General features: G+C 33.6%; 1 protein-coding gene across 2 annotated transcripts in view; it reads right to left on the bottom strand.

The window, feature by feature from the left end:
* The window catches only part of LOC110102079 (pentatricopeptide repeat-containing protein At1g80270, mitochondrial), a 32,514-nt gene extending 7,865 nt beyond the window's left edge, over positions 1–24,649 (bottom strand). Inside the window, exons 1-3 of one of the 2 annotated variants that reach the window (XR_003700152.1) lie at positions 24,419–24,649; positions 22,851–23,421; positions 903–2,184 (exon numbers count right to left, since the gene is read on the bottom strand). Coding sequence is in view for 1 of the 2 variants with exons in the window: in XM_020830256.2 (XP_020685915.1) it covers positions 937–2,184; positions 22,851–23,421; positions 24,419–24,453 (1,854 nt within the window). In the remaining variant the exon portion in view is untranslated. Of the gene's footprint in view, positions 1–684; positions 2,185–22,850; positions 23,422–24,418 lie in introns of those variants that run through there. The other variant, XM_020830256.2, reaches the window with a different exon arrangement.
* Between the last annotated feature and the right edge of the window lie 1,657 nt (positions 24,650–26,306).

Here is a 26,306-nt window from a genome sequence, read left to right as displayed (position 1 = left end):
TTACTGTTCATGTACACGTGGCTAACTATTGGCCATGTATTGTTAATTGCTCTTAAGTCATTTCTAACCACATGTTTGTAACAGAATTCTTGAAAATCAAATAAAAAAAATCCTACTCATCCAAGACGGAAGTGGCTTTTCCCGCTAATTGTTTTCCGCCTTTTCTGCTTTCAATTCTCTGGTTATTACCAGAGATTGATTTCTTACAGAATTGAGATAATTTTTTTATGAATTGTGCTTCATAAGTTCAATTGAATTGAATATTCTTTGCTTAAAGGAGTATAGCTAAGTTTTTAAAATCAATCCTCTAACTTTGATTCAACATTCTCTTAAGAATTGTGTGCCTGAATATAACGAAGAACAGAAACCAAAATATAGATCAGCCCAGCAATTAAAGCGGTCGAATAATTATACAACTGGAACATTAACAAAACATAGAAGATCATGTAATCAAAACGAACCAAAACATATTTGAGCCTTCCCGCAAGCCACTCCACTCCTCAACTAAACCCATGTGCAAATAAATCTCCAAGAAAGTTATGCTGACTCAAGAGCTTAATTAAGAAGAGCCTGATTTGGTAAATGATCACAAAATTAAAACATACAAGCATATTGGTCATACTAGATCAAATAATCGAAATATGGAATATATTTAAGTGATTCAAATGCAGGAAAAATAGCATATTAAGTCAAGGCAAAAATTTATCATAGCAAGGAAAGCAAATAAGATTACAAAATTTGAACATAGTAGTTGATTAAATATCCAATGGCATAAATTCCACAATATCCCAGAATTTCCTCGATGACGACCAAGAAAATTCTAGACAACAGAAATACTAGGCATTTAGCAGTAGTCAAACAATCTAAGCCATCTTCCATAACAAAACTATTTAAAATTTTACCTCGTTTAAAAATGCAGATAAATAAGAAAAAAACTTAGTCGAGCAGCTCCGAAATCTGTGTCTTTCTGAATGCATCAACAGCTTGCAACTGTGCAAGCGTAATCTTGTTGGGGAAAATATTATCTGCTTTCATCCTCTCCCTAAACCCATATGCTGGCGTTTTGGCATTTACATAGGCCTGCAGTACTAACTGATACTGCCTCATCCTACCAACATAACCTATCTGCCTTAGCCTATGAAATATCTTCTCCGCATTATGAATGTCACCCCTGTCGGCATATTTTTCCAACACAGAAATATAAGAGTTATAAAGTGGCTTGACCTGATTCTGTTCAGAAGCCTTGTGCAAAATAGTATCAGCTTTCTCAACCTCCCCAGCCTCCACATAGAGATTCACCAGAGCATCCCAAGTCAAAGGGCCAATCCGACACCCATTATCTGACATCCTCTTTGCCAATTCCTTCCCTTTGGATAAAAGCTTGTGATTAGCATAAACCTTCAAAAGAACATTGTAATATTTTGAAGAAAGTCTCTTCCATGATTTCATCATTTTCTCAAATACTTTCTCAGCATCTTCCACTTTTCCCAGCTTGCCCCAAGCCTCAATGGCAGCTAAACATTCTTCTAATCGGGGATTTTGCTCGCACACATTCCAAATTCTCTCTACATCATCAGTCTTCCCAAGGGCCGCATATAGAGTAAGAAGAGGTTTACAGGCAGCACGGTTCTTACTGATGTCATCCCCTTCAATATTCTTTAATAATTTCTCAGCCTTCTGATTTTCACTTGCAAAAATATAGTGCTTTGCGATTACAGCTTGCACATATAAGTCAGGCTCAATGCCTTCTGCCTTCATTGTTGCAAGAACCTCTTCCATGCCCGATATATCGTGTATGCGCCCTTTGGTATCTATCAAAAGCCTATATGTGAAGAGAGATGGCTTAACATCTTCCTTTTCCATCATTTTAAGTACATCAGCAATCTTCTTTCGGTCCACCCTTTTATAAAGCAATATTAGTTGGTTGCAAGCAAAGGTTGAAATGGGGAAGCCAAGATCCCGGATCTTATTGAATACTTCTTCTGCTTTTTTAACATTAACAGCAGCAACACAGTTGGCTAAAAGAGTTCTATATAGGAACTCGCCCCTGAAGGATTTGGGGATTTTATCAATGTAGTTTTCTGCCTTTTGAAGGCCTTGAACCTTAGCAACCAAGTCTAGACGAGATGCATATTCACGTTCTTCATATTCAAGACGCTTAGTTGTTTCCAACCACTCCATAAACTGTAAATTAGAATAATAAGATTATAACATTATTACATAAATTATTCTCACGGACATTAAAAAAAATTAAATCCATTAAACGGGTGCTTTGAATGGAAGATAAATTAATGATTCAGGGACATCAAACAAAAGAAAAAAAATGTAGCGCACAAAGGTCCTAAGAAAATACATGTCAACTTATGAAAAATGTAGATGATGACATCTATTCTTCTGTCACAAGGAAACACCATTTGCTTGAATTTTACAGAGTAATTCAAAAACTAGGCTCGGTCATTTTAAGAGTATGCTATCAGAATATCTGTTTAATATATTTCTTTTCTATTGACTCAAATGAACATATCTAGTAGGTTATAAATAATACCCGCAAAAAATCAAATTAGGCTTGACTAAATGCATATCAAATCATTAAAAGGAACATATGCAACAACAAAACTAAATAATGCAATATTTGCCAAAATGCCCCATTAAGATAGAGCTCTGATCGCACAGTACAATATTGATATTCAATGTAGAGAAGAGAATGTACCACAATGACTTGTTAAGAACATCCAAAAGTTGATTCTCAAATAAAACATGGGACACATGAGGGCACCATTTTGAATTTATTCCTGGATAAAATGATAATCAATATCTACATGTCTCATTTATGAGTGAAAGATAGGTTTTGCATAGAGATGAGTGAAGGCCACAACATCAAAATAGATCATTGGGGATTAGGGAAGGTGATTGTCAAGTTCAGTGAGTAGAAAGCAGATCCAACAAAGCTTGGCAAAGATGGTGGCAATAGAGCGATATTCAATCTAAAAGGGAAAGCAAACTATGATACTCTGTTTCTTAGCACTCCAATAGATGGGGTTTTAGCCAAAAATACACAGTTTGGTGGAGCGGATGGCCAAGAAGAAGATGAGATCTACCTAGGGGTTGAATCAGGGAATAAAGGGGGTAGAGGAAAAGAGGGATGACAGGTATAGGAGGGATTGTTTATTGCTCTTCCCATTGATGTTTATTGTTCTTCCCATTGATTCAAACGAATATACGAGATTTGAATTTGGTATGTTATAAAAAATCCTTCCACAAATCAATTTAGTTCTAATTAAATGCTAGTCAAATCATGAAAGATAATATTTACAATGAAATCAATTAAATGATTACAATGAATATATTATACCCAAATATATGTTTTTAAAGTGAAGAAATTCAGCTACAACTGAGAATTATTTTTTTTTTCTCAAAATTAGAAATCCTTTAAACAAACTAATATGTAGCTAGACTGCCAGACAATTATCTTGCCAATAGAAACTAAGAAACAACAATCACAAAAGTAAAAAAAAACAATGGACCACTTTATAATGAGCTAGCCTACAATTTATCATATATATACACAAGAATTTAATACATGAAAAACAGTTTCATCTTATTATTCTTTTGAAGCGAACAGGGGAAATTTATTGTAAGTTCTCACCATGCAAAATTAAGTTATTTTATTGTATCGTAAGTGCTAGTTAGTTTAGTTGATAATGATATTAGATGTTGTTACATAAGACATCAAATCAGATGCCTCCACTAAATTTATGCTTTGGTGCTCAGACGGCCACCGACTAGCGTCGGACTTCAGCCCGACCAACGCCATAATTCTGCCCGACCACCGAAATTTCACCCGGCTATCGATTGATGTCAAATTTCCGCTCGACCTCCAACCAACGCCGGACTTCTGCCCAGCCACCGACCGACACTAGACTTCCACCTAACTCTCTCTACTATTGTAATTTCACCATCTTTGAATTACAAGACAGATCAAGCTTTGTAATTCATTCAAAAACTAGTGGTATCATTTGAATTGGGCCAGGCCCCGTATTTTTTTCCTTTTTCTAGGGTTTCCACATTAAAAACTTAGGTGTTTTATTTTTTCTGTTTGTGTGTTGAATATTCGTGTAACGCTAAAACGAAAAACACCCTCACTCTACTACCGTGTATATTCTAGACCACAACAAGAATAATATAAATGTGTATGAGAAATAACTTCTAAAGTTAAAGCAAGGTGGTTAAAATAGAAAAGTGACACAAGAGTTGGGCGATGAAAAAAATCATGGCGACTTAAAGATAAATTTTATAAAATCACAATATGTTGATAAATATGAATATTGAGCAATAAAAATATGAGACATAGCACAAATTCTTAGGTATTTATATATCAAACACCTAAAATTTTATATTTATTTACATAACACTCAAATATCTAAATCACTTCAGAAAAAACCATTAATCTTAACTTAATAAAAGTAAAACATTTTTTTTGCATATACTTCGATGTGATTTAAACATTATAATGTTACACAAGTAAATAGAAAAGTTTAGGTGTTGGTATATAAATACATAAGAATATTGAGGTATGTATGTAAATCCCATGAAAAAAATATCGGTATCTAAGTTGAGTGTAAAAAAAAAAAAATTTATGATTGATGTATAGTAAAAATAGAAAACATAAATTAAAGAATGACTATATTAAAAGAACAACGGGATGATATCTATTGAATATAAGGTAATTAAAACATAAATTTAAGTGATTTTGATAAGTACAAAGAATAATAGATAATGAGCCCATTAGATGAATACATTAAACTAGTGTCAAAATATTAGGAAGGAGAACGGGATAAGACCTATGCTCATATGAATAGAAATTATGCAAAATGATTACAAAAAATAGGTTTAATTCCTTAGCTAACACTATAAAAATGAATGAAATTTGTGAATTTGCAAAGTCAACCCAAAAAATTGGGATAAGTCTTGATACGTAACCAAAAATCAGCTTGATCAGGTACGAATCTTGATGAACTCCTAAATATAAAGCCTTTAAAATTAAATTCAAGACCATCCAAATTCGAATTTCAACAAACTTATAGTCAAATTGATCAGCTCGACGAGACGAACCTAAAACTTCAAAATGGCCTAATCCAAGTACAAATAAGCTCAGATGCATAATGAAAACTTTAGAATATTAATTGTGGGACTAAATGATCTCCAAATTTGGCATTCTTGTAGCCAAACTTAGCATCTCGACAAGATAAATCCTACGAGCCTAGGATACTTATTCTAATAACATTATGGCACTTAAATGTTGAATGAATGTTTTATGATCAAGAGAACTAATACGAACCATCTAATGAAGAGTTTTTTTATTTTCACATATTTATGGGGAATGCCACTCTCAAAAATCTAAATATACCCCCCCCCCCTCTTTTTCTACATGGAGGGAACCCATGGGCTACAAATTCCAAGGCTTGAGCAACCCAGATCTACACCATCGTCAGACCACCACCTGACCGTCGTCACCCGACCACCGCTATTATCAAATCTTTGCCGCCCAATCAACATTATTAGGTTGTTGTTGCCACCTAATCAATAATGTCAAACCGTTGTCACTCAGCCAAAGCCATCTAAACGCCTTTCATCTCATACCAACTCCACGATATTTTTCACAAGCTCCTCTTACTCTTGTGGCCTTGCCGTCTCTAAATAAAAGTATGGACAAACCTATATAATTAACACTCACATAGTGGAATCATTTCATTGGGCAAAGCCCCATGATTTTTCCTCTCTACGATTTTTCCACATAAAAATTTTGGAGTGCTTGATGCCCTTATCATTTATTTGTTTGTGTGTTGGATATTCATGCAATATTAGGATGCAAAACTCTCTCATTCTACTGCCACGTATTTTTCTATCACATCCATCTAAAAGATGGATGAACAGCTATACAAGTGCATAGTCGAGGCCATCCATGAAGAAGACACATTGCAAAAGCATTACATACTTGCAAAGCTAACAAAGCCCAAGCTTCACACAAGCAAGGTGACTGTTTTTATAGTACTCATCTACAAAACATGTTGTGATTTGGAACCAAAAATGATAAAACCACAAAGTATAGCGCCCAAAAGAGTTTTTTTTTTTTTTTAAATCAAGGTATTTCATGCCAAATCCTACCAACCCTTGGCAAGAACCCCAATTACAACAGAAAACTACAAAGCACTCAAAGATAGTTTTTTTGGTATTGCTATAATTGACATCAAACATTAAAAAAACATACAAGCAATCATGTGATTGTTGTTTAGTTAGCCATAATCAATATACATCTTCTTAGCTATGATTGTAGCATTCATACCCAGGAACATATTAATATTAGCATTGACTTATTATTAATTAGCTTGTCACTGAATGACTAAAGAAAGCTTATTTATCCAAGTGTTGTTATTCAAACATTATCATCAAATTCTTTGTCTAAAATCAAAATTGAAGATCACAATAACAACAACAACAACAGCCTTTATCCACTATGTGAGGTCAGCTACATGAATCATTTTTCTCCATTTTGTCCTGTTAAGAGTAAATTGAAGATCATATAAAAGAAATACTTTTCAGTAAATAGAGTAATCAGCCATTGAGTTTTAAATGAATTTTCATTTTGCAAGGTTCAATGTTGTGATCAACAGATCAACATAATGAAATCAATGAATAAAAGAAATGGATGAAAAGTCATATCAAAGGAAGGTAGAATGTGGTGGAACCAAAAAAGCTAATAGCTTTTAAAATGTAACTTTACAAGCCCATTCAAATATAAACCATAACCCAAATTTCACAGCCAAATGGTGCAAATATTGGCATTTTAGAGTTATAGCATGCTACCATAAACAAATTACACACAAGCACGACTAAGAATAAACTGATGGACATATGCACCTTAATAAAGAAAAATAAGCATGCATGAATCTAAATGTACAAACTTACATATTGATGTAGTCAAGAATTTACTTTTTATGTATTTTTATTCTTTTCATGATATTGGAAGCTATGTATTTTATTTTTGTATTGTCCTATGATGAAAAACAACTAATGATCATGCTGGATTCGGTGCTCTCGGGTTAGTTCATACCATTGAGTTTTATCTTACTTCCCCTCCCCTTTTTGGTCGTTCAATTCTTCCCCCTTGTTGATTTGGTTGCTTGGTATTATTCCCCTCCCTTTTTGTTGTTTTGTTCTTCCCCTTTGTTGATTTGGCTGCTTTGGATTCTTCCCCTCTCCCTCTTTGGTTGTTCAGTTTTTCCCTTTTGCTAATTCATGTGCTTGATGCTTCGGCTTCTCCTTTGAGAGCTAATTTGGTTTATTTTTATTAGCAGAAATGTTGGCTCTTTTAATTGAACAATTAAATGTTCATTTCCCCTCCTATATAAATTGGTTGAAATTCTCTTGTGGAGGACAGTTGTTGGAGGAGAAAAATTCAACCCAAGCGTTTTTCGTGGCTTGCGAGCTAGTCTTTCCCCTATCCCTTAATACTTCCTCTCAATCTTCTTTCTACTTCTTCTCTCCACGGCTTCCCTTCCACCTGTAACTTTCTTCTCTAAACATTGTGAGTTGTGAGGTGGTGTTGTTACCTTGCTCTATTGGTATTTGCCTGAGTAGTGCAGATTTGTGCCGGATCAAAAGTTCAATGGTGGATTATTGGTTAGATCTCTCCTTTGAACACATTTCCCTAGTTTTGTGAATTGTCTGTGAGGTGATCAATCGTGATTGTTTTGAGCGTTGCTTTTGTTTATATGTGTTTTTTATCTTTCTTTCCAACGTGATTTTTCTAAACAATTTCTAATGTTTATTTTTTTTAATTTCTAATGTTTATTTTAGCATAATACTAAGTTAAGTGTTGCAGAGATGAGGATGCTTAGGTGGATGAGTGGCTTGACCCTTAGAGATAGGAAACGAAATGAACATATACGTGAAAAGGTTGGAGTAGCTCCAGTGGAAGATAAGATTAGAGAGAATCTCCTTAGATGGTTTGGTCACATTAAACGGAGGCCTTCCGATGACCCGGTTAGAAAAGTTGAGGTATTAGATTTGACTTATGTTAAGAAAGGTAGAGGTACACCTAAAAAGACTTGGTTAGAAAATATTAGAAATGATCTTTCTTTATTAGAGTTAAATGAGATTTTGACTTTTAACTGGACACAATGGCGAAAAAGGATTCATGAAGCCGACCACGCGTAGTTGGACAAAGGCTTGTTGTTGTTGTTGTCTCTCAGTTTGTTTATGTGTTATTGAAAGGAAGTTTTTAAATTGCATGCCTAAGTGTTGTCCTAAAAGATTTAGGAACTTAGGTTGCATCGATTTGGTATTAGAGCCTTAGGTTGTAGGGCAAGTCTACCTTTCTCTATAAAAAAAAAATTAAAAAAATTACATAAAACATAAATTCTTAACTACATCACATATGTACGTATGGTATATGAATGAATGAGTATATATACGAATGTATGCTAAATGTCTGCTTCTTATGCTTGTGTGCATGTTTCATCTCACAATTTAATTAGATGAAGAAGGCTTATAATATGATTTATTTATTAGATGTAGGTGATTTCACATTTCATAGAACTCAAAATATGCACTTTACTAAAAACAAACCAAACCTGTTTGAGCCGTCCAGGCCATGTAAAACCAGGGTGACCCAATGAGTTTCAAGACCCTATAGGACAAGTTAATCCATTATGGGAACCACAAAACCCCCAAACCGTTCTGGTTGCTAATTATGCATTGGGTCAAGTTAGACAAAACCCCAAACCATAGCAAACTTCACTGGTTATCCTATCCTGACCTCTTGACTACATGTTTACTCATTTTCTCTACTTAATTGCCACCGTTTGAGGAGACTACTCAATCCCTACACATTTTTGGAGCTCTTCAGCTTCTTTCATGTAACTAAATATAGTAGCCTCCAGTCACTGCATGTTGCCCATGACGTGAGCACTTTGGATGATGTTTAGCCTTGCCACATGCTCCCCTATCAAACTATCACGGCAATCTCACCAGCTCTCTTCCACATGCAGGCATCTTAGGAATACAAATGTGGCACCAGCTGAATGGCTCCCTCCATCTTCCATAGCATTAGCCTCCTCATCCCCCCTCCCTCCTCCCTCCCTTTTATCTTTTGCATATATAAAAAGTTGTGGGAGGGAGTGAACAGTGTGTGCTTCCAATTTTTCCCTCACCTACCATGATTATCCCCACTAGCCCACTAGATTGCAGTGACACCTCGGAGCTTTAGAGATAGCACGCTCTTCAACCTTCTTAAAAGAACTAAGGTCTTTTTTTTCCTCTGCAATTGCTTAGATCACAGCTCTGAAAGTGAATTGCATTTAGGTGAGTTGAAATGGCATCTATTTGATTTGCAGATACTCACTTCTTAATTGTACGAAGTAACCAACTATCATCTTCTTCCATAGCACATAGTTCAATAGTTGTGTGCAAATTTAAAATTGGTGCAGCTATAATTCTTAGTCTAGTGTTCTCCTTTGTCCCCAATCGCTCTCTTCATGATTTGGTATGCTCTCATAATCAAAATAGTCGTTCCAGGCAACAGAATGATTTCTCTGATTTTGTTGGAAAAGAATAGTTGAAAACAGGCTACAACATTTTTTTCCCTAAAAGGTTTCTTTCCCGCAGCATTTTTTTTTTTTTTCTTTGAAAATATAAAGGTATAAATGCTAATGGATGCCACTAGATTTGGTATGTCCCAAGTTGGAAATCAAGCTAGCAATAGACATGTACAATAAGCCAATAACCTGTTTTCTCCTTTGAAGGCAAGTCCTGCTGGTAGCCTGCTGTGCTATTTAGTAACTTTTCAAATCATACTAAGCCGTATTTCAAGATACTATTAGAGGTGGTTAGAAAAGTTCAGTGAAAAATAGAAAAGATCCAACATAATGAAGTGATTCAAGAAGGTATAATCAGAATAAAATAATATATTTGTGGTTCTAATATTTGACCATATGCCAAAGTGCATTAGGAGGTGAAAGAGGATATTAGTGATTATATGAACAAAGCCACCATGTCGAAGCAGTTGGCACAATCACAATTTGATGAGAATTGATAGCGAATCTTGGCCTAACGGCAAAGATTGTTGTTCTTCTTTGCCACAAATATCCAATTAAGGCACACGTGGACCTATAGATCAATATATAATGAATATGGAGCATGACAAGAATGATGATACAAGAGAGGCCTATTGAATGTCTCCACAAAATGCAAAAACGGATCGCAAGTGTGTTTGTATGGACAACGGAATATTTTCTATGAAAATGCAACTCCATTTATTGTGGCAACTTCACCCTTCCATGCAACATGTTTAACTCTATAGATTCTTATATTTAATGACTTAAACCTCCACCCATGTACGAGCTCAAAACTTGAATACTAAATGAGGAACTAAATAGCACTAAGGAAATTATTAAGCAGATCAAGAGAACTTGGACACATATTGGAGTTACAATCATGTATGATAGTTGGCTTGATATCATAAATAAGAGCTAGATCAGCATTCTAATAAAAAAATCTCTATGGCGTTATTTTTGTAAAGCTTGTTGAAGCATCAGATCAGGTGAAAATTTCATATTACATTTTTGAACTTATTAAAGATTGAAGAGCGTTTAATAGTCCAACTTGTTATTAATAATACTAGCACTTACAAGACAATAAGAAGCAGGTTGATGGAGAAGAAAAAGAATATTGCAACTAGTTCATCCTTAAAATACTTAGAGACTTGCCTCAACATTGACTAAAGGCAAGAAAATTAGCAAATTTATTTACAATCATAACTGGGTTTTGTTTTGATGGGAAGTTTTCTAAAAAAGAATTCGTAAGTTAAGTAGCCACTAGATTTGTTATGGCATACTTGACTCTACAAAGCATAGAAGCCGCAAAGCAATCTTTGGAGACTATGTTCACCTCAACACAGTAATTAAATTATGTATGGCCTAAGAAATCTGAAGGGAAAGAACCTAAGAAGTTAATTTTGAGTGAGATATTTTGGTTGACTGTGATTTATACTATTACAACTACTAAGCCCTTGATTTATATTTTAAGAATAATTTATGTGGAAAAATTTAGATTTTTGTTTAAAAATACGATTGACTTTAGTGTGAAAAAATTTAGATTTTGTTTAAAAATACGATTGACTTTAGTGACTTTAACATCCTAAATGAAAATAAAGATTTTCATTTTTATCGGCGTATTAGTAAAACCGAAGTTAGAGAGGCTTTAAACAAAATGAAGTGTGGAAAAGCTGTTGGACCTGATGATATTCCAATAGAGATGTGAAAATGCTTAGGATATGAAGGAATTTCTTGGCTTACTAAACTTTTTAATATTGTTTTAAAGACTAAAATAATGTCAGATGAGTGGAGAATGAGTGTGTTAATTTATATTGTTAAGAATAAAGGTGATGCACAGGAGTGTGCGAATTATAGAGGAATCAAGTTAATGTGTCATACTTTAAAACTATGGGAGCGAGTTATGGAGCATAGGTTACGGCGTGATACTAATATTTCTCAAAATAAATTTGGATTCATGCCGGGTAGGTCCACTATGGAATACATTTATTGAGAGGTTTGATGGAGAAATTTAAAGAGAATGAGGAGGATCTACATATGATATTTATTGATTTAGAGAAAGCATATGATAAAGTTCTAAGAGAAGTGCTATGGAGAGTTCTTGAAAAGAAAGGAGTTAATAATGCTTATATTCAAATCATTAAAGATATATATGCAGGAGTTATTACTTGTGTTCAAACACAAGGTGGTTTGATCAAGTATTTTCCTATTTCGGTTGGATTACATCAAGGATCATCCTTAAGCCCATATTTTTTTTGCTTTAGTGATAGATGTTCTCACTAGACATTTGCAAAAGGATGTACCTTGGTGTATGCTTTTTGCTGATGATATTGTTCTTGTTGATAAGACTAAAGAGGGAGTTGAGGTAAACTTGAATTATGGAGGTCAACCATAGAGTCCAAAGGTTTTCGCATGAGTAGATCTAAAATTGAATATATGGAGTGTAATTTTAGTAGCAATAGACCTAGTGAGGGGATTGTGACTTTGGACCATCAAATCATTAATAAGAGTACATGTTTTAGATATCTTGGCTCTATTGTTCAGAGTTATAGTGAGGGGATATTATCAGCAGAATTCAAGTTGGATGGTTGAAGTGGAGGAATGCATTGGGCTTGTTGTGCGATAGAAAAGTCCCCCTCAAACTTAAGGGAAAATTCTATAAAATGGTGGTGAGACCTACAATGTTTTATGGTGCCGAATGTTGGCAATTAAAAGAGAAGCATAATAATAAGTAAAGTGTTGCAAAGATGAGGATGCTTAGGTGGATGAGTGGCTTTACCCTTAGAGATACGAAATGAGCATATACGTGAAAAGGTTAGAGTAGCTCCAGTGGAAGATAATATTAGAGAGAGTCGCCTTAAATGGGTCATATATATATATATATATATACATACATATATACATGCATACAGATACATATATACATACATACATGTACATATATACATACATACATATACATATATACATGCATACATATATACTAAACTTCCTTTTGAATATTACCTTATATTATTCGGAAGGAACAAATCCTAGCCGCCCTACATCTTTAACAAAATCACAATACGTACGGTTGGGCTACGACATGAGATAATATATTTTTCACGTGCGTGGGCTAAGATTGTTGGTTTTTTCTCCTTCCCGTCGTTGGCATTTCAGACGATTGCAATTCCAATCCAGGCTCTTCTTCCATTTCGCTTGCCTGCACCTGTGGGTTCTCGTCGAATTCCACATTTTGATCATGGTTTAAAATTGCGCAATATTAGGCTCGCCTTGAGACCCACCTCAGCGCAATTTAGTGAAAAACATCTCAAGGCTTATACCTCAAGCTTTTTTTTATTAGTCTTGCGTCACAGTTTAGTTGAGGCCAGGACTTGAGGTGCGCCTCGCCTTAATGGCGTGAGGCATACACCTCACCTTATTTATATATATTTTTATCAAAACTTACCTAAATTATAAACTAAAGCCCCGAACAAATATGCCTTCATGCACCCCCAACCCACAGCAACTTCCTCTCGACCGCCTTAACCTTCAGTCCACCGCCTTTGTTGTAGCCCCCACCATCGTAGTCATCCCCACAAATCACTTGAAAGCCTCACGCCACCACCACCTCCTCTAAAATTTTAGAGAATTATTCTCATCTTTATATTGATGACAAATATTTATGAAAGAGAAAGATAATTTAAATAAATGAATAAGATACAGATTAATAGGCATTGAACTCCACAGAATAAGGCAATGGAGAGACTAATTTTTAATAACGACGACTCAAATAAAGATCTCCTTAGTGATGACAGTGCATATGATTATTGAGTTTTTGTCAATTATGTCAGCTTTTTTTAAGAATTAAATGTAGATGAGTGAGGAATTGAGAAAGAATAAATTTAGAGTTAAACTTGATGTTATATAATACTTTTACGTAATTTCTATATTTCATGCTATTTTGCTCTTGTAAAATTTGGATTACAACAATATTTCATGCAATTTATCAGTTGTCACTTTACGACTTGTGTAATTTTTTGTTTCATATGTATGTCAATTTGTTACTTCATAATGCAATAGAAAGTTAATATACCATTATTTAACATATTATTTGGGTATTATATAAAAAAATCATTTTTATCCTTTATTTTCACTTCACAAAATTTTTAGATTTTGAGGGTTACGCCTCAAAATGTCTTGAGGCTTACGTCTTGCCTCACGAAAGAAAAACGCTTCAATACTCAATTGCGCAATTTTAAACCTTGATTTTAATGATAAGTTTATGAAACTTTTGAGCATAGAGGAACTTGATGTGTATAGTCTTGCTTTTTTTCAAATTTTTACTTCAATTTTTCTCAAGTTTTGTTTAAGAACCTATACAAGTCCAACTAAAACCTATAAAATCTAATCTCACCGGATTCCACATTTTGATGTATATATTCTTGCTTTTTTAATTTTTTACTTCAAATATTCCAAAGGAAAAATTAAAAACAGAGAAGTTTACAAATTCATTTTATGATGTTATCTTGTTTATTGGAGACCTTTTACATGTAATTATGGCTGCTATGTTTATTGCATGCTCCTGATTTATTTATTTTTTTATGTTGCAAGTTTATCTTTAAGACTTGCATGATCGCTCTTTACCACCATCAGTTCTTGCTTCAAAAACTCTTTATATGTGAGAATCAGCTAGCCTTTTATATGTCTGATTTCTTAAGTTTATTTTCTTCTCAATATTCTTATGCATTTTATGAATTTGTTGTACAAAAATTAAAGTAGAACTAGAATTGCATGCATGCATTATCGACTGGACAATGGGGCTTGTAGCCATGACATCTTCAAAAGGGCTTTCTCAAATAGACCTATTTACTAAACTATTATACACATATTTAGCTCTAAAAATGCAAAATGGTAGATTTGTTATTTTCCCTAGAAGGCATCGAAGCAAGTTTCTGATGCTTTGATTGACCAACTTAATATGATCATTAGTTTGTGGCTAGCACACAAAAGATAATTTTAATTTTGCACCCAAAAAAGTGGCATACAGTTTTCCAAATATATGAAGTAAATTGGAATTTTAGAAATAAAACTCTTTGGAAGACTATGTAATTTAACTATATCAAAAAATAAATGTGCTATATGAGAAGTATATGGCATTTTAGTTGTCAACTTCCAGTCGTGTTCAAATCAATTTTTTATGTTTCGCTAATATTATCAAATGCCTAAGGTTTGGACTTTGGAATTTGTAAATGCTTTTAGTGGACATTTCTATATCATTAGGTTTAAAATCTATATTTCTTATTATTTTTTGTGCTTCCAGTGTTAGGAGGTGTGTTTGTTCTCAAACCTTTTCTGTGTCAATCTTCCTTTAGTGTTTGAGTTTGATGATTTGTAATATAATATTGCTATTGTCGAAGAAAATGGATTCAACTTAGTCTTAAAATCCATGTCACCTTACTTTATAAAGTAGTCACATGCTATTGCACGAAATGATGTCATGTTGGTATATGAAAAAGAGAAGAGAAGTTGAAAAATGCTTTGAAGAGCATTAATAAAATAAGCTTTACAACTGATTTATGGAAATTAAAAAAAAAATCAAAGGACATCGTATATGGCAGTGACTACGCATTATATTGATTCCAACTAGAGGTTACAGAAATGAGTTCTATGTATTTTGCATTTGCCACCACCTCATACGGCATCTGAAACAGTTGACACATTTTACAGAGTTTTGTATGATTGGGGTGTGAAAAAGATGACACATTTTACAGAGTTTTGTATGATTGGGGTGTGAAAAACAAAGTATTTACTATCTCAGTTAACAATGCAGCAAATAATGACAAGGTTGTTAAGCTTTTGAAAGATAGCTTTAGAGTTCAGAAGAATCTATCTTTTGGAGGGAAACTCTATAATGTTCATTGTTGTGTTGATATAATAAAGTTGATGGTAAATGACGGGATAACGAGCATTGAGCATGTTATTGACAAAATTAGAGATACGGTGAACTTTGTAAATGCTTTTGAGGCATGATTACTAAGATTTGTTGATGTTGTACAACAATTATAGTTACCTATCATAAAGTAGTGGATTGTCCAATGCATTGGAACTCAACATAATCTATGTTGACTATGGCATTGCAACTAAGAGAAGCATTTTTTTCTTATAGTGTTAGAGAAGTAGCATATGTTAATCGTCCAACGGATGATGAGTGGGAAAAAATTGAAAAAGTTTATGATGTGTTAAGGTTCTTTAATGAAGTCATAAATATCATTTCAAGAATTGAGTATCCAACTACTAATATATTCCTTTCACAAATTTGTACCATAAAAAAGGTATTGGATGAGGGTGCAACTTCAATTGATAAATTCATTGTTAAAATGACCAAAAAAGTGAAAGAAAATTTTGATAAATATTGGGGTGAATGTAATCTTCTTATGGCATTTGGTTTTGTGATAAATCCCCATATGAAATTTGTTGTGATTAAATTTGCATATCCTATGATATATCACAGAGATCAAAGCATAAGGAATGTGTCACTTGTACGAAGTTCACTTTATGAACTGTATGAGGAATATGTTGTAAGTTTTGAGCTAAAATTTGAAGGTGGAGTTGCTCCAAGGAGCACAAGAACTTCAAGCAAACTAACAAACATACATACTGAATCCAAAAAATACAATGCCTAGCATGACTTTACTTCATATGCATCGGCTAAAACAAGTACAAGACCTATAAAATCTGATGTGGATAGATATTTAGAAAATGGCTGAGAAATTAACAATGAAGATCAAAAGTATGATGTTATAGCATGGTGGAAAAGCAATCAAATCAAATATTGTGTACTTTCAAGAATGGTTGTTGACATTTTATTCATATCAATTAATACAATAACTTCAAAGTCCACTTTCAGTGTAGGTGAAAGGGAAGTTAACACATATTGCTCCAAACTAGGGGTTGACACTGTAAAAGCTCTTTTATGTTGGCTATAACTAGGTTCGTTGTCACTATGGATTGAAGGGTTCATTGTCACTATGGCTATAACTGGGTTCATTGTTATGTTGAATTATATTGATCACAATATACTCTTTCATCAAACTGGTTCGCTTTAAATTTGAATAATAACATATTAATATGTGGTGCACTTTTTCTTGTAGGAAGAAGGAAATGACGAAGAGGTAGAAACTATCTTACCAATTACATGAGAGTTTATGAGGTATTATTTAACATGGTGGAGATTTGTTGAACCGTGCTGGCGAAATTTTCCATCTGCTCGCTTACACTTGTCCGTGCATTTTCTTTTTCTTTGTAGATTACTTTGCAGCTCATCATTGTAGAGAAGCAAACATACTAATCATTCTCTCATCTCTAACAAAAACTGCTACTGTAAGAGCATAAGGTGGCACATGTATAGATGAAGGTTCTAGTACAATTTTGAAATCTACTAATTGAAAATATTCTTAGGACAACTCAAAATAGTTGTTTCTCATTTGCACATGGCCACCTATTAAGAGGGTTCTCATATTACTGTTGATGATTCTATCCTTTTTCTACATGCTTCTTTATTTTATAACTTCTGGCCTGTAATTGATTTGTCTGGTTTAATTTGATGGCTGTTGGTTATTAAGATAACAAGAACATAACAATTTGATTTTGATTTATGATCTTTGACAGCTAAGTTTAGAAATCTGTTGCATGCATATAGTGAGGTTTGAGTTGGAATTCACTTTCTTATTCTTTGAATGTGATATGTATGCAGAATATTCAAAGTAGAACTGTAGAAGGGACCACTTGGAATTCACTAGTCGTATTTTATTTAGTTTTCGCTCTTAGTTGCAAGTTATTTGAATATTTTATTTAACGACAAACCAAATTGTCCTTTGAGTGTCATCTGTCTTCCACACTGAGTGAAGGTAGTTTAGTTATTATACTTTTTATAAATAATTTTAACAATTTCAGTGTTAAATTTAATTTTTAACTTTCATCTTAATTCTCAGGTTCGAATCATATTAATCAGTACTAAGGATGAAAGAATTGAAAGAGTATATAATACCACAAAGATGAAGGCATGAATAGTTCTCTCTTTTCTTGAGTTTTTATTTTGGCTTTATCATGAAACGTCTTAATGGGTTGCATAATTCCAATTACTTTTTTTGTAATGATGTATTTTTTTAGTTTGACATTTAACACTCGATCAAATTTTTATTGTACGTATGGTCAAAATTTTAAGCTCATATATTGATTTCTTCTACAACTTTTTCTAAGAAATTAAAAATTGAAGTTGTGTACATTTTATGATTAGTTAAGTTATTGAAAACAATTTTTAATTATTTGTTAGATGTAAAAATTCTTTAAAAGAACAAAAATTTTGGTTTAAAATTAAATAATCAAGCCAAATAAATGAGATGAGCTTGAGCTTTTGAAACGAGCTCAAGTAATCAAGTTGAGCTCGAGCCCAATAACTAAGCTTGAGTCGAGCTCGAGCTCAAGTTCATGCTAAATACTATTAAACGAGCTTAACTCAATAAGGCAGATACTCGACTCAACTCGACTAGTTTACACCCCTAACTATAGCTATTATATGAATCATCAACATCAGTATGTTGATAACAAGTCAAACAATCCAAAGATTAAAATTGTTTTAGATCATTATAAGGATAAATTAATTGCTGAGTCAAGTAAGAGGGTAAAGGATGATCTTCAATTTGCAGCATTCAAACAAGGAACAATTCTCTAGATTATAATAAGTCAATGATACAGTAGCAAAATATTCCCCATGTAACACTTAACATTTACATATTACATTCCATTAAATTTATATACTATGTTAATTATATTTTATTTTAATTAATGGAGGGGTAAATTCAATTTGAAGACAGTACTCCTAAACTACATATGAAGATTCAAAGTATTGGGTCTTAAATGCCATCATTAAGAGTGAGTGAAATTGGAGCAAATATATGGCAAGCTTATATCAAGAGGAGAAAAGTTAAACTACCTTAAAGAATGAACATATTGGTTTACATTATGTACAACAAAATATTAGAGGTAAAAATTTGAAGAATGCATGTTCACAAAATGGTGAAGATTTATTAGTTTGCAATGATGAGCCATCCAATGATGAATAATTAGCGGATGATGAACCTAAAGTTAAATCATCACAATTGCAAGAGGAAGATATCAATGTTGACTTCTTTGATGGAGGAAGGAGCAAGACCAACACAAGTTAACAAGAAAGTAACAAAAAATATATTTCTTTTAAACTTTATGTAATTAAATTATAATCATCAATATAGTCATTATTTTAAAACTTAATTAATATTCCAATTGATTTTTATTGATTCGGAAAAACGAAGTTAGTTAAGATCGAAGATAAAGAGAAAGATTCAGAGGATGATGACACAAATGAGAATGAGAGAGGAGAAAAAATAATTCACCATAATTGTGATTCTAATGAAGACTACTGAGTGATACAAGTTGAGGATATTTTTGAATCATAAATTATAATCTTAGTAGCTTAGACTACTTGTTCATGTTGAAATTAGAGTAAGAGAGACTTATCACTATGAACTTATTTTGGCATCTTACTTTGATGTTAGTGTGGTACATCTTATTTCATATTTTTAATTTATTTAATATTTTAATTCTAAGACTTATTTATGCCTCAAAACACCTCCCAGCTTACATCTCGCTTCACAAATAGAAAATGCCTCAATACCTAATTGCATAATTTAAAAACAATGCACAAATATTATGAATTTTATAACAATACCTCAAGGAAAAGGATTGGACGTGCTACTTCGACGAGCAACTCAAATAGAGTAAACAAGTCTATGTCGTTAACAGGGAATATTCTTCTCCTACTAGGATAGATCAAATAAGTCAGCTTAATTTTTTTCATATCTTAATAACTTTTGCCCTTCCTAATTTAAGAGTAAAGATGAATTTTAATATGAAATCCATTAAATTGTCAAACACCAAAGAACCACTTTTAAATTTATGATGTATAAAGCTACCCAATCTTTTTTTCACTAGTGCACTATAATATTCCGGGACACTCTGAATCATAAAATCTTTACTCCAAATGTTACTTCATTACTTTTATTAATGATCATACCTGAATGTGCTGGCTCTACTTGTTGAAAGATAAATCAGATGATGAACAAATATTAAAAAACTACCACAATATGGTTAAAATATAAAAATTAGTTGAAATCCAAATCTCATATTCTGATAAGACCATTAAGTATTTCAACCACATCCTGGGAGATTATTTAAATCAAAATAATATTATTCACCAAAATTCTTATCCCAACACACCTAAACAAAATTATAGCAAAAAAAGAAAAAATATTAGACACTTACAGGAGTTCGTAAGATCTATTATGTTCACCACTAGAACTCCTATTTTTTCTAAGTAAAGCAATTATTATTGCTTGCTACCTTATAAATCAGATACTAACAAAATGCACTTCACTTCAAAACTCATATCAAAGTTTTTTTCCAAATGATTCTCAAATATCAATACTATTTCTAATCTACCCCTTAAAGTCTTTTAGTATATTGCATTTGTCCACAATCAATAATCTAATAGAAATAAACTCGATCCCAATGCCTTTAAACAAATCTTTCTTGGGTATGAAGTAAATCAAACAGGGTACAAACTTTATCTCCCTAAAAAAATCATTTGTGTCTATGGGAACCATCTTCTTCAAAAATAAACCCTTTTTCCAGAAAAATTTCCTTTAGGGGCAATTTGAAAATAAAGGTAATTTTAATAACTTCCCTTGAAATTCTTCACCCTATAAGCACCATTGAGAACCTTAATCTTTCAGGAAGCGATAACGATTTAGAAATTATCAAACCTCCTAACTTTCACCGTCTATTACAATCTCAAGATGACTTGACCAACAAAAATGCCAACGTTCTATCACAACATTTCCCAGGACTTTGGAGCATACTCTCAAAGGAAGAACATATGAAGAATTGAAACCTCTCAATCTCCTCAAGCTTGTTGCAGATCATACCCAAACATGAGCAATCCACAAAATCCCCTTCCCTTCTAATATTTATGAATAATTATCCATTGCTTTAGTAAAGGTGCTCGCGCCTTATGCAGCATCCTTTAGCAAATTTTATTAGATATAAAAATTTGTCCTTCTTGATGAAAACAATTATTTCCAATTTAACAAAAATTAAAAATCCAAACACTACAAAAGAAGCCCTTAATAAACAAAAATGGCCAGAGGATGAGGAAGATTAAATGAAGGCTCTTGAAAAAAAAAATGGAACATAAGTAGTTAGAAACCCAGTGGTAAAATTTGGGCGGTCGTAAATGGGTTTCTATTGCCAAATGTCAACCTAAAGGATCCATCGAAAGATACAAAATACAGTTGATTGCAAAAGCATTCACTTGAACTAATGACGTTGACTGTTGAGACACATTCGCTCCAATTGCAAAACTTAACACAATTTGGACCCTCTTCTCAACAGCAGCTAATCTAAATTGGTCATAGTGTTCGTGTTTCATAGCATGGCAAAGAAACAAGAAAAAAAGAACAAGCATCTTCTACTTCATTCCTTTAGAGGCAATCTTATAATAAATGTAGCAAACAACTTCCATTTTCTTTCCCAATGGACATTTATACCACCTCAAGCATGAAAACAACTCTTCTGCACTAGGAGTAGCATCGGTAGTGATGTAGGCAAGCTTTGGGCTGCTTGCTACCTCTTGGTTTTGTCCTTGGGCTGCTTGTTGTTTCTTTGTTTGGGGCCTTGGCTGTTCTCGGGTGGGCTTTGGTTGCTTAATGTTGAGCTTAAAAGTTGGGTTCTACTTGGTGTTAGCTCATTAATTTTTTAGCTGATGGTTAGCTCATTATGAGCTGAAGTTTAGCTCATTTATTTGGTGTAGTTGGTAGCTCATTAGTATTGTGGAGCTTACTCTTCCCATTCCCCTTTGTCTTCTCGGTTTTCCCCTGGTTGTTGTTGTTCCCGTGAAAAGCTGATGGGGGGTTCCGCCCCCTTTTCCCTGGCCTCCTCGGTTTCTGCTGGTTCCGCCCCTTGTAGTCTAGACTGGGATGAACGTGGTTGATATTTGGGATGCCTTTTCAGCTACTGTTTGGTATGTCTCTTGGCCTTCTATTTCCCTCTTTTTTATTGGTTTGAAAAGAGGTGAGTGGCTGTTTGGTTTCCCCCTTTCTTCCTCTATATAGAGGCTGATTTGAGGCTTGAAAAGGATGTTGTGTGCTGATTTTTGGAAAGAAACCTGAGGGTTTTCTTAGATAGCTTGCGAGCTATGCCACTTCTTCCTCACCTTCTTGGGAAAGCTTGCAAGCTTGTCCTCCTATCATTCGTCTCGGACTTCTAACCTCCTTCTTCTCGCCGCAAGTGACCACCCCACATGTATCCTTCTTCTCGACGGATGAGAAGCAGTTTTAGGAAGTCGTATGTGTCGTTTTATTTTTATTTCATAAGTTTGTAAGCGTCCTTTGTTGTAAGCATCATATTTATGTTATAAAGTTATATTTTATCGTATTTGTGTCTTTTTGAGTATTTTGTGTATTTTCTTATCCTAGGAAGAGTTTATTTTGCTTTTCTCCTTATTTTTGCCTGCATCGGGTAGATTCATGTATTATAATCATACAATACTTGTACATACAAATTATTCAAAACAAAGCTTTCATTTTTAGTATAGTTTAAAAACTATTGAAAAAATACACAAAATTTATCCCTAAAAATTATAATACATGTATTGTATCTATTATAATCTCATATATAAGAAATGCACATTTATCTATCTACTTTGGTATATCAAAAATGAATTTTAATTTGAATAAATTTAATAGAATAAATTTTGATTAACTAATTTATATTTGATAGTATGAATTATATAACGATATCTGTATAACAAATGCATATTAATATCAATTTACTATATGTCTAGCATTTTACTAAGCAAATAGCAAAAAAATCAAAGCAAGCAAAGGCATTTACAAAATCCCTGACGTGCGAAATGTCAAATAATGTGGGACAAATGTTTCTATTTTAAATTAGGGACCATAAGTAGATAGTACATAAATGGCTTAGACTTCAGCTGGTATGATAAACATGATTCAACTAAATACCATCCGCACCTATAAAATATGAAGTAGTATAGATTGGCAAGTACTCATCACATAGATTATGAAGACGTGCATAAGAAGAAGAAGAAGAGAAGTTTTGCATAAAAAGTTAAAAAACAGAGCATTAGAGAATATGGGTCACCTGCAAGGCCTTTCCATACCACCGACGCTTTCTAAGGTTCAGCAATGCAAGTGATATTTCACCTCGTCCCAAAGGATTCCCTGCTTCCACCCACTGATCAAGGGCACTGGTTAAAGAAAGGCGAGTAGCTTCCATTATGATTTTGAAAACTGGAGAACTACGACTCTTCTTGGCAAGTTCTTTTTCATCAGTATCAGAAAATGCAAGGGAGCCCTTATCAGCCTCATCGACATCTTCCTCAGCACTATCTGCTTCAGAAACCAATTCATCATCATTCTTTTCAGCAAGTTCTTCAATCTTCTCAATTTCTGGAGGTACTTCAAGATCAGAAAACCCATCCTCCAAGTCATCCTCCTTGTCACTAGACTTAGGTCCTACCTGAGAAGAAAGGTTTCTTCCCCAAACTAAAAGCAGTGAACGATGAAAGCCTCCGCCAGAAACAGGCCTTGTCAGATGATAAGTTCCATTAATTAGACAAACTTTTGAATACTGAACTCCATTGTCCAAATTACTAAATGCTTCAGGCTTAGCATAAAAAGCATGGCTAAACAGCATGCAGCAACTCTGATTCCTGGTTATAAAAAATTAATTAGAGAAAAAGCATAGTAGAAACAGGAAATTTGCTAGCATTGCATATGTGCTTTATTCATATGCACGCTAAGTCTTATTTCAACACACAAGTCTTTATTCAATGCTGGGAAATTACCCAAACCATTTTTTTTTTTTTTTTTGGTGAGCCTGCACCTATGTAAAATTTTGATACAAACATGAGTACTAAACATTGACATGCAATGAGACAGAAAGGATATTCATGTTTAGTTATCAAAGGTAAGATGAAGAGTGAAAGGAACAGTGTCCCAGTGCTAGAGAAGGTTGTTTCTTCAAGATCACAGGTTCAAGCCCCGCACTTTGCGATTTAGGGCTCAATATTTCAAAAAAAAGGTAACATAAGGTGATGATAACAGCAAGGTTAGAGGCATTACAATTTCTTTGATGTGCAAAGTTACTAATCCTGCAGTGACTAACCTTATGCCTGTTACAACTATTTAAATGTCTTCATTCAAACGAAAGAGTGAAAAATAATATGAGCTGCACGTTTAACGACCAGAACATACTGCAATATAGATAGCGCATTAGTTGACACTTCGAAGTAATAATCAACAAAGTTACATTGAGTTCAAAGATTCTTAAGACACAATAAGTAAAAGTTTTCAATGATAGAATTCCAACAGGAAACCTATAAAGCTTGAGATATCATTTGCTTCCTACTCCACAGAATATTTGTTAGAGTAGAGAAATAGACAGCGTTGTCTAATTTCTAATAAATCCAATTAGAAGAAACAAAAAGGATAAATTCAGAAATATATAAAACAATAAAAACGCTATTCTACCAACTATCATTACTAGTTACAGCACACTAACTCAACAAGGAAAGAACTTTGGAGCTCAGGGCAACGGTAAGGACCACAAAAGACACGGAAAAAAAAAAATCCATGAGGTCTGAAATAAAACGCTTCAAACGAATCTTGATAATGAGTCAGAAAGCTGTAACGAAAATGAGGATTCACCTAATAGGATTTGGAGCTCTACGAATCGCCCACATCGTCGTTGAGAACACAAACAAATTGAGAGAAGAAAGGTCAAGTGGAGTAGGCGATCCCAAAAGCCCTGCGAACTAGCCCGTGAGGAACCTCTCTCTTAACTTCCCAGTACACACAATAGAAAGAGCAGGAGGGGCTCGAATTCTAAAACCCTAAACCCACGGGCGTAGGTCGACCTAAACAAGCCGATTTTTTCTTTCGAATAAAACATGGAACAAATATTTCGAACTCCCGATTCAAATTTTACATATTTACAAAATTAATATGATTTACCTCTATTTATCGTAAAACTGCAAAAATTCTGAAAAGAACAGCAAAATATTACCCAATCTTTTGCTTTATTTAAGTTATCATAGATTAAGATTTCATTTGGGATAAATTTTTTGTTCCTTTTTTAAACATAGTTTTTGTTGCGTCCTGGAATATTCGCGGCGGTAGAGAAATATATAGTTTAACGTCTTAGCGTTGTACGAAGATCCAGCACACAATCAGATAAGTGAGAGGATGTAGCATTCATAAGTGAAACCAGAGTTTTTACGTGGAAAACCCCTAAAAAAGGGGGAAAAATCACGGGGCCTGGCCCGGTTTGAATGAATCCACTAGTATTTGTAGTCGATTACAAATGAGGCAAATATTCTTCTCTTCCTCCTACCTTATTCGCTCTCTCTTCTTCCTCTCTTTATGTGAAGAATGGGGTCATATTTAAAATTTTTTTAGAGTAACATGGCTTGTAAATATGAAGGAGATCGTCAAGATTGGAGTGTTAGAATAAATGATAGATATTGATTCCCTTAATCATAGATCATTGATCGAGCATTTAAGTGTCTTAATGAAGTCGAATAAAACGGTCTTGGACTCATTGGAATCGTTTCGTTGAGCCATTCGATTTGACTATAAGCATGTCATATTTGTCGATCATTTGGTTATCCCATTAATGTTTTGAACCCTTCAAATATGCCTTAGACCTTTGATTTTGACTTGTTTGGGCTCGGATTGGACTGATTTTAGTATTGTTGGGTTCGTCTCTTCAAGATATTCAATTTGACTATAAGTTTGTTGAAATCAAAATTTGGATTATTCTTATTTTAGAAATATATTTATAAATCCTTCTTAAAAAAATCTAAGAATAAATATATTAATATATAGTTTTTGAAAAGTAATATAATCAATGATAACACATTTTTATTAAGACCAGTCAATATTAATTTTAAGAAATGATAATATTGATATATCATCAAAATTTTATTTTGATCGGACACGAATCTCGAAGCAAAATCAAGTTGAAAAGTTCCGAAATTAAATTTGGGGCAATTTAAACTTTGATTTCAACAAACTTACAGTCAAATAGAATGTCTCAAAAATAAAAACCCAACGACACCAAATTCAACACAATCCGAGCACAATGGGTCCAAATTGAATACCTGAAGCACCTTTGGAAGGTTCAAACTATAATTTGGATTACTAAACAAACTCCAAATGTAACATGCTTACAGTTGAATCGAGCGGCTAGACGAAACCAATCCAACGAGCCTAAGATCGTCAAATTTTGATATCATTAAGATATTTAAATATCCAATAAATGGTCCAAGGTCAAGGGAATCGGTATCAGTCGTCTATTTAAATCACTCCCAACTTACTCTTAATCTTCCTCCTATTTACTAGTCATGCCACTATCATAAAATCTCAAGTTGCTGCAGGGGATGTGCTTAACTATCAATCCTCCTAACAATTACTTGGGAGGAAAGTAAACAAATCATTCAAGGTAAATCATTTGAGAAAAAGTTCATTGGATATTCTGAAATCAAATTTCAGGATAACTAAAACTTCAGCAGTCGAATCCTGACGTGAAAGTAGC

The sequence above is a fragment of the Dendrobium catenatum genome, unplaced genomic scaffold (genome assembly GCF_001605985.2).
Source record: "Dendrobium catenatum unplaced genomic scaffold, ASM160598v2 fragScaff_scaffold_243, whole genome shotgun sequence".
Lineage (NCBI taxonomy): Eukaryota > Viridiplantae > Streptophyta > Magnoliopsida > Asparagales > Orchidaceae > Dendrobium > Dendrobium catenatum.
This window is presented reverse-complemented; position numbering and strand designations above follow the sequence as displayed.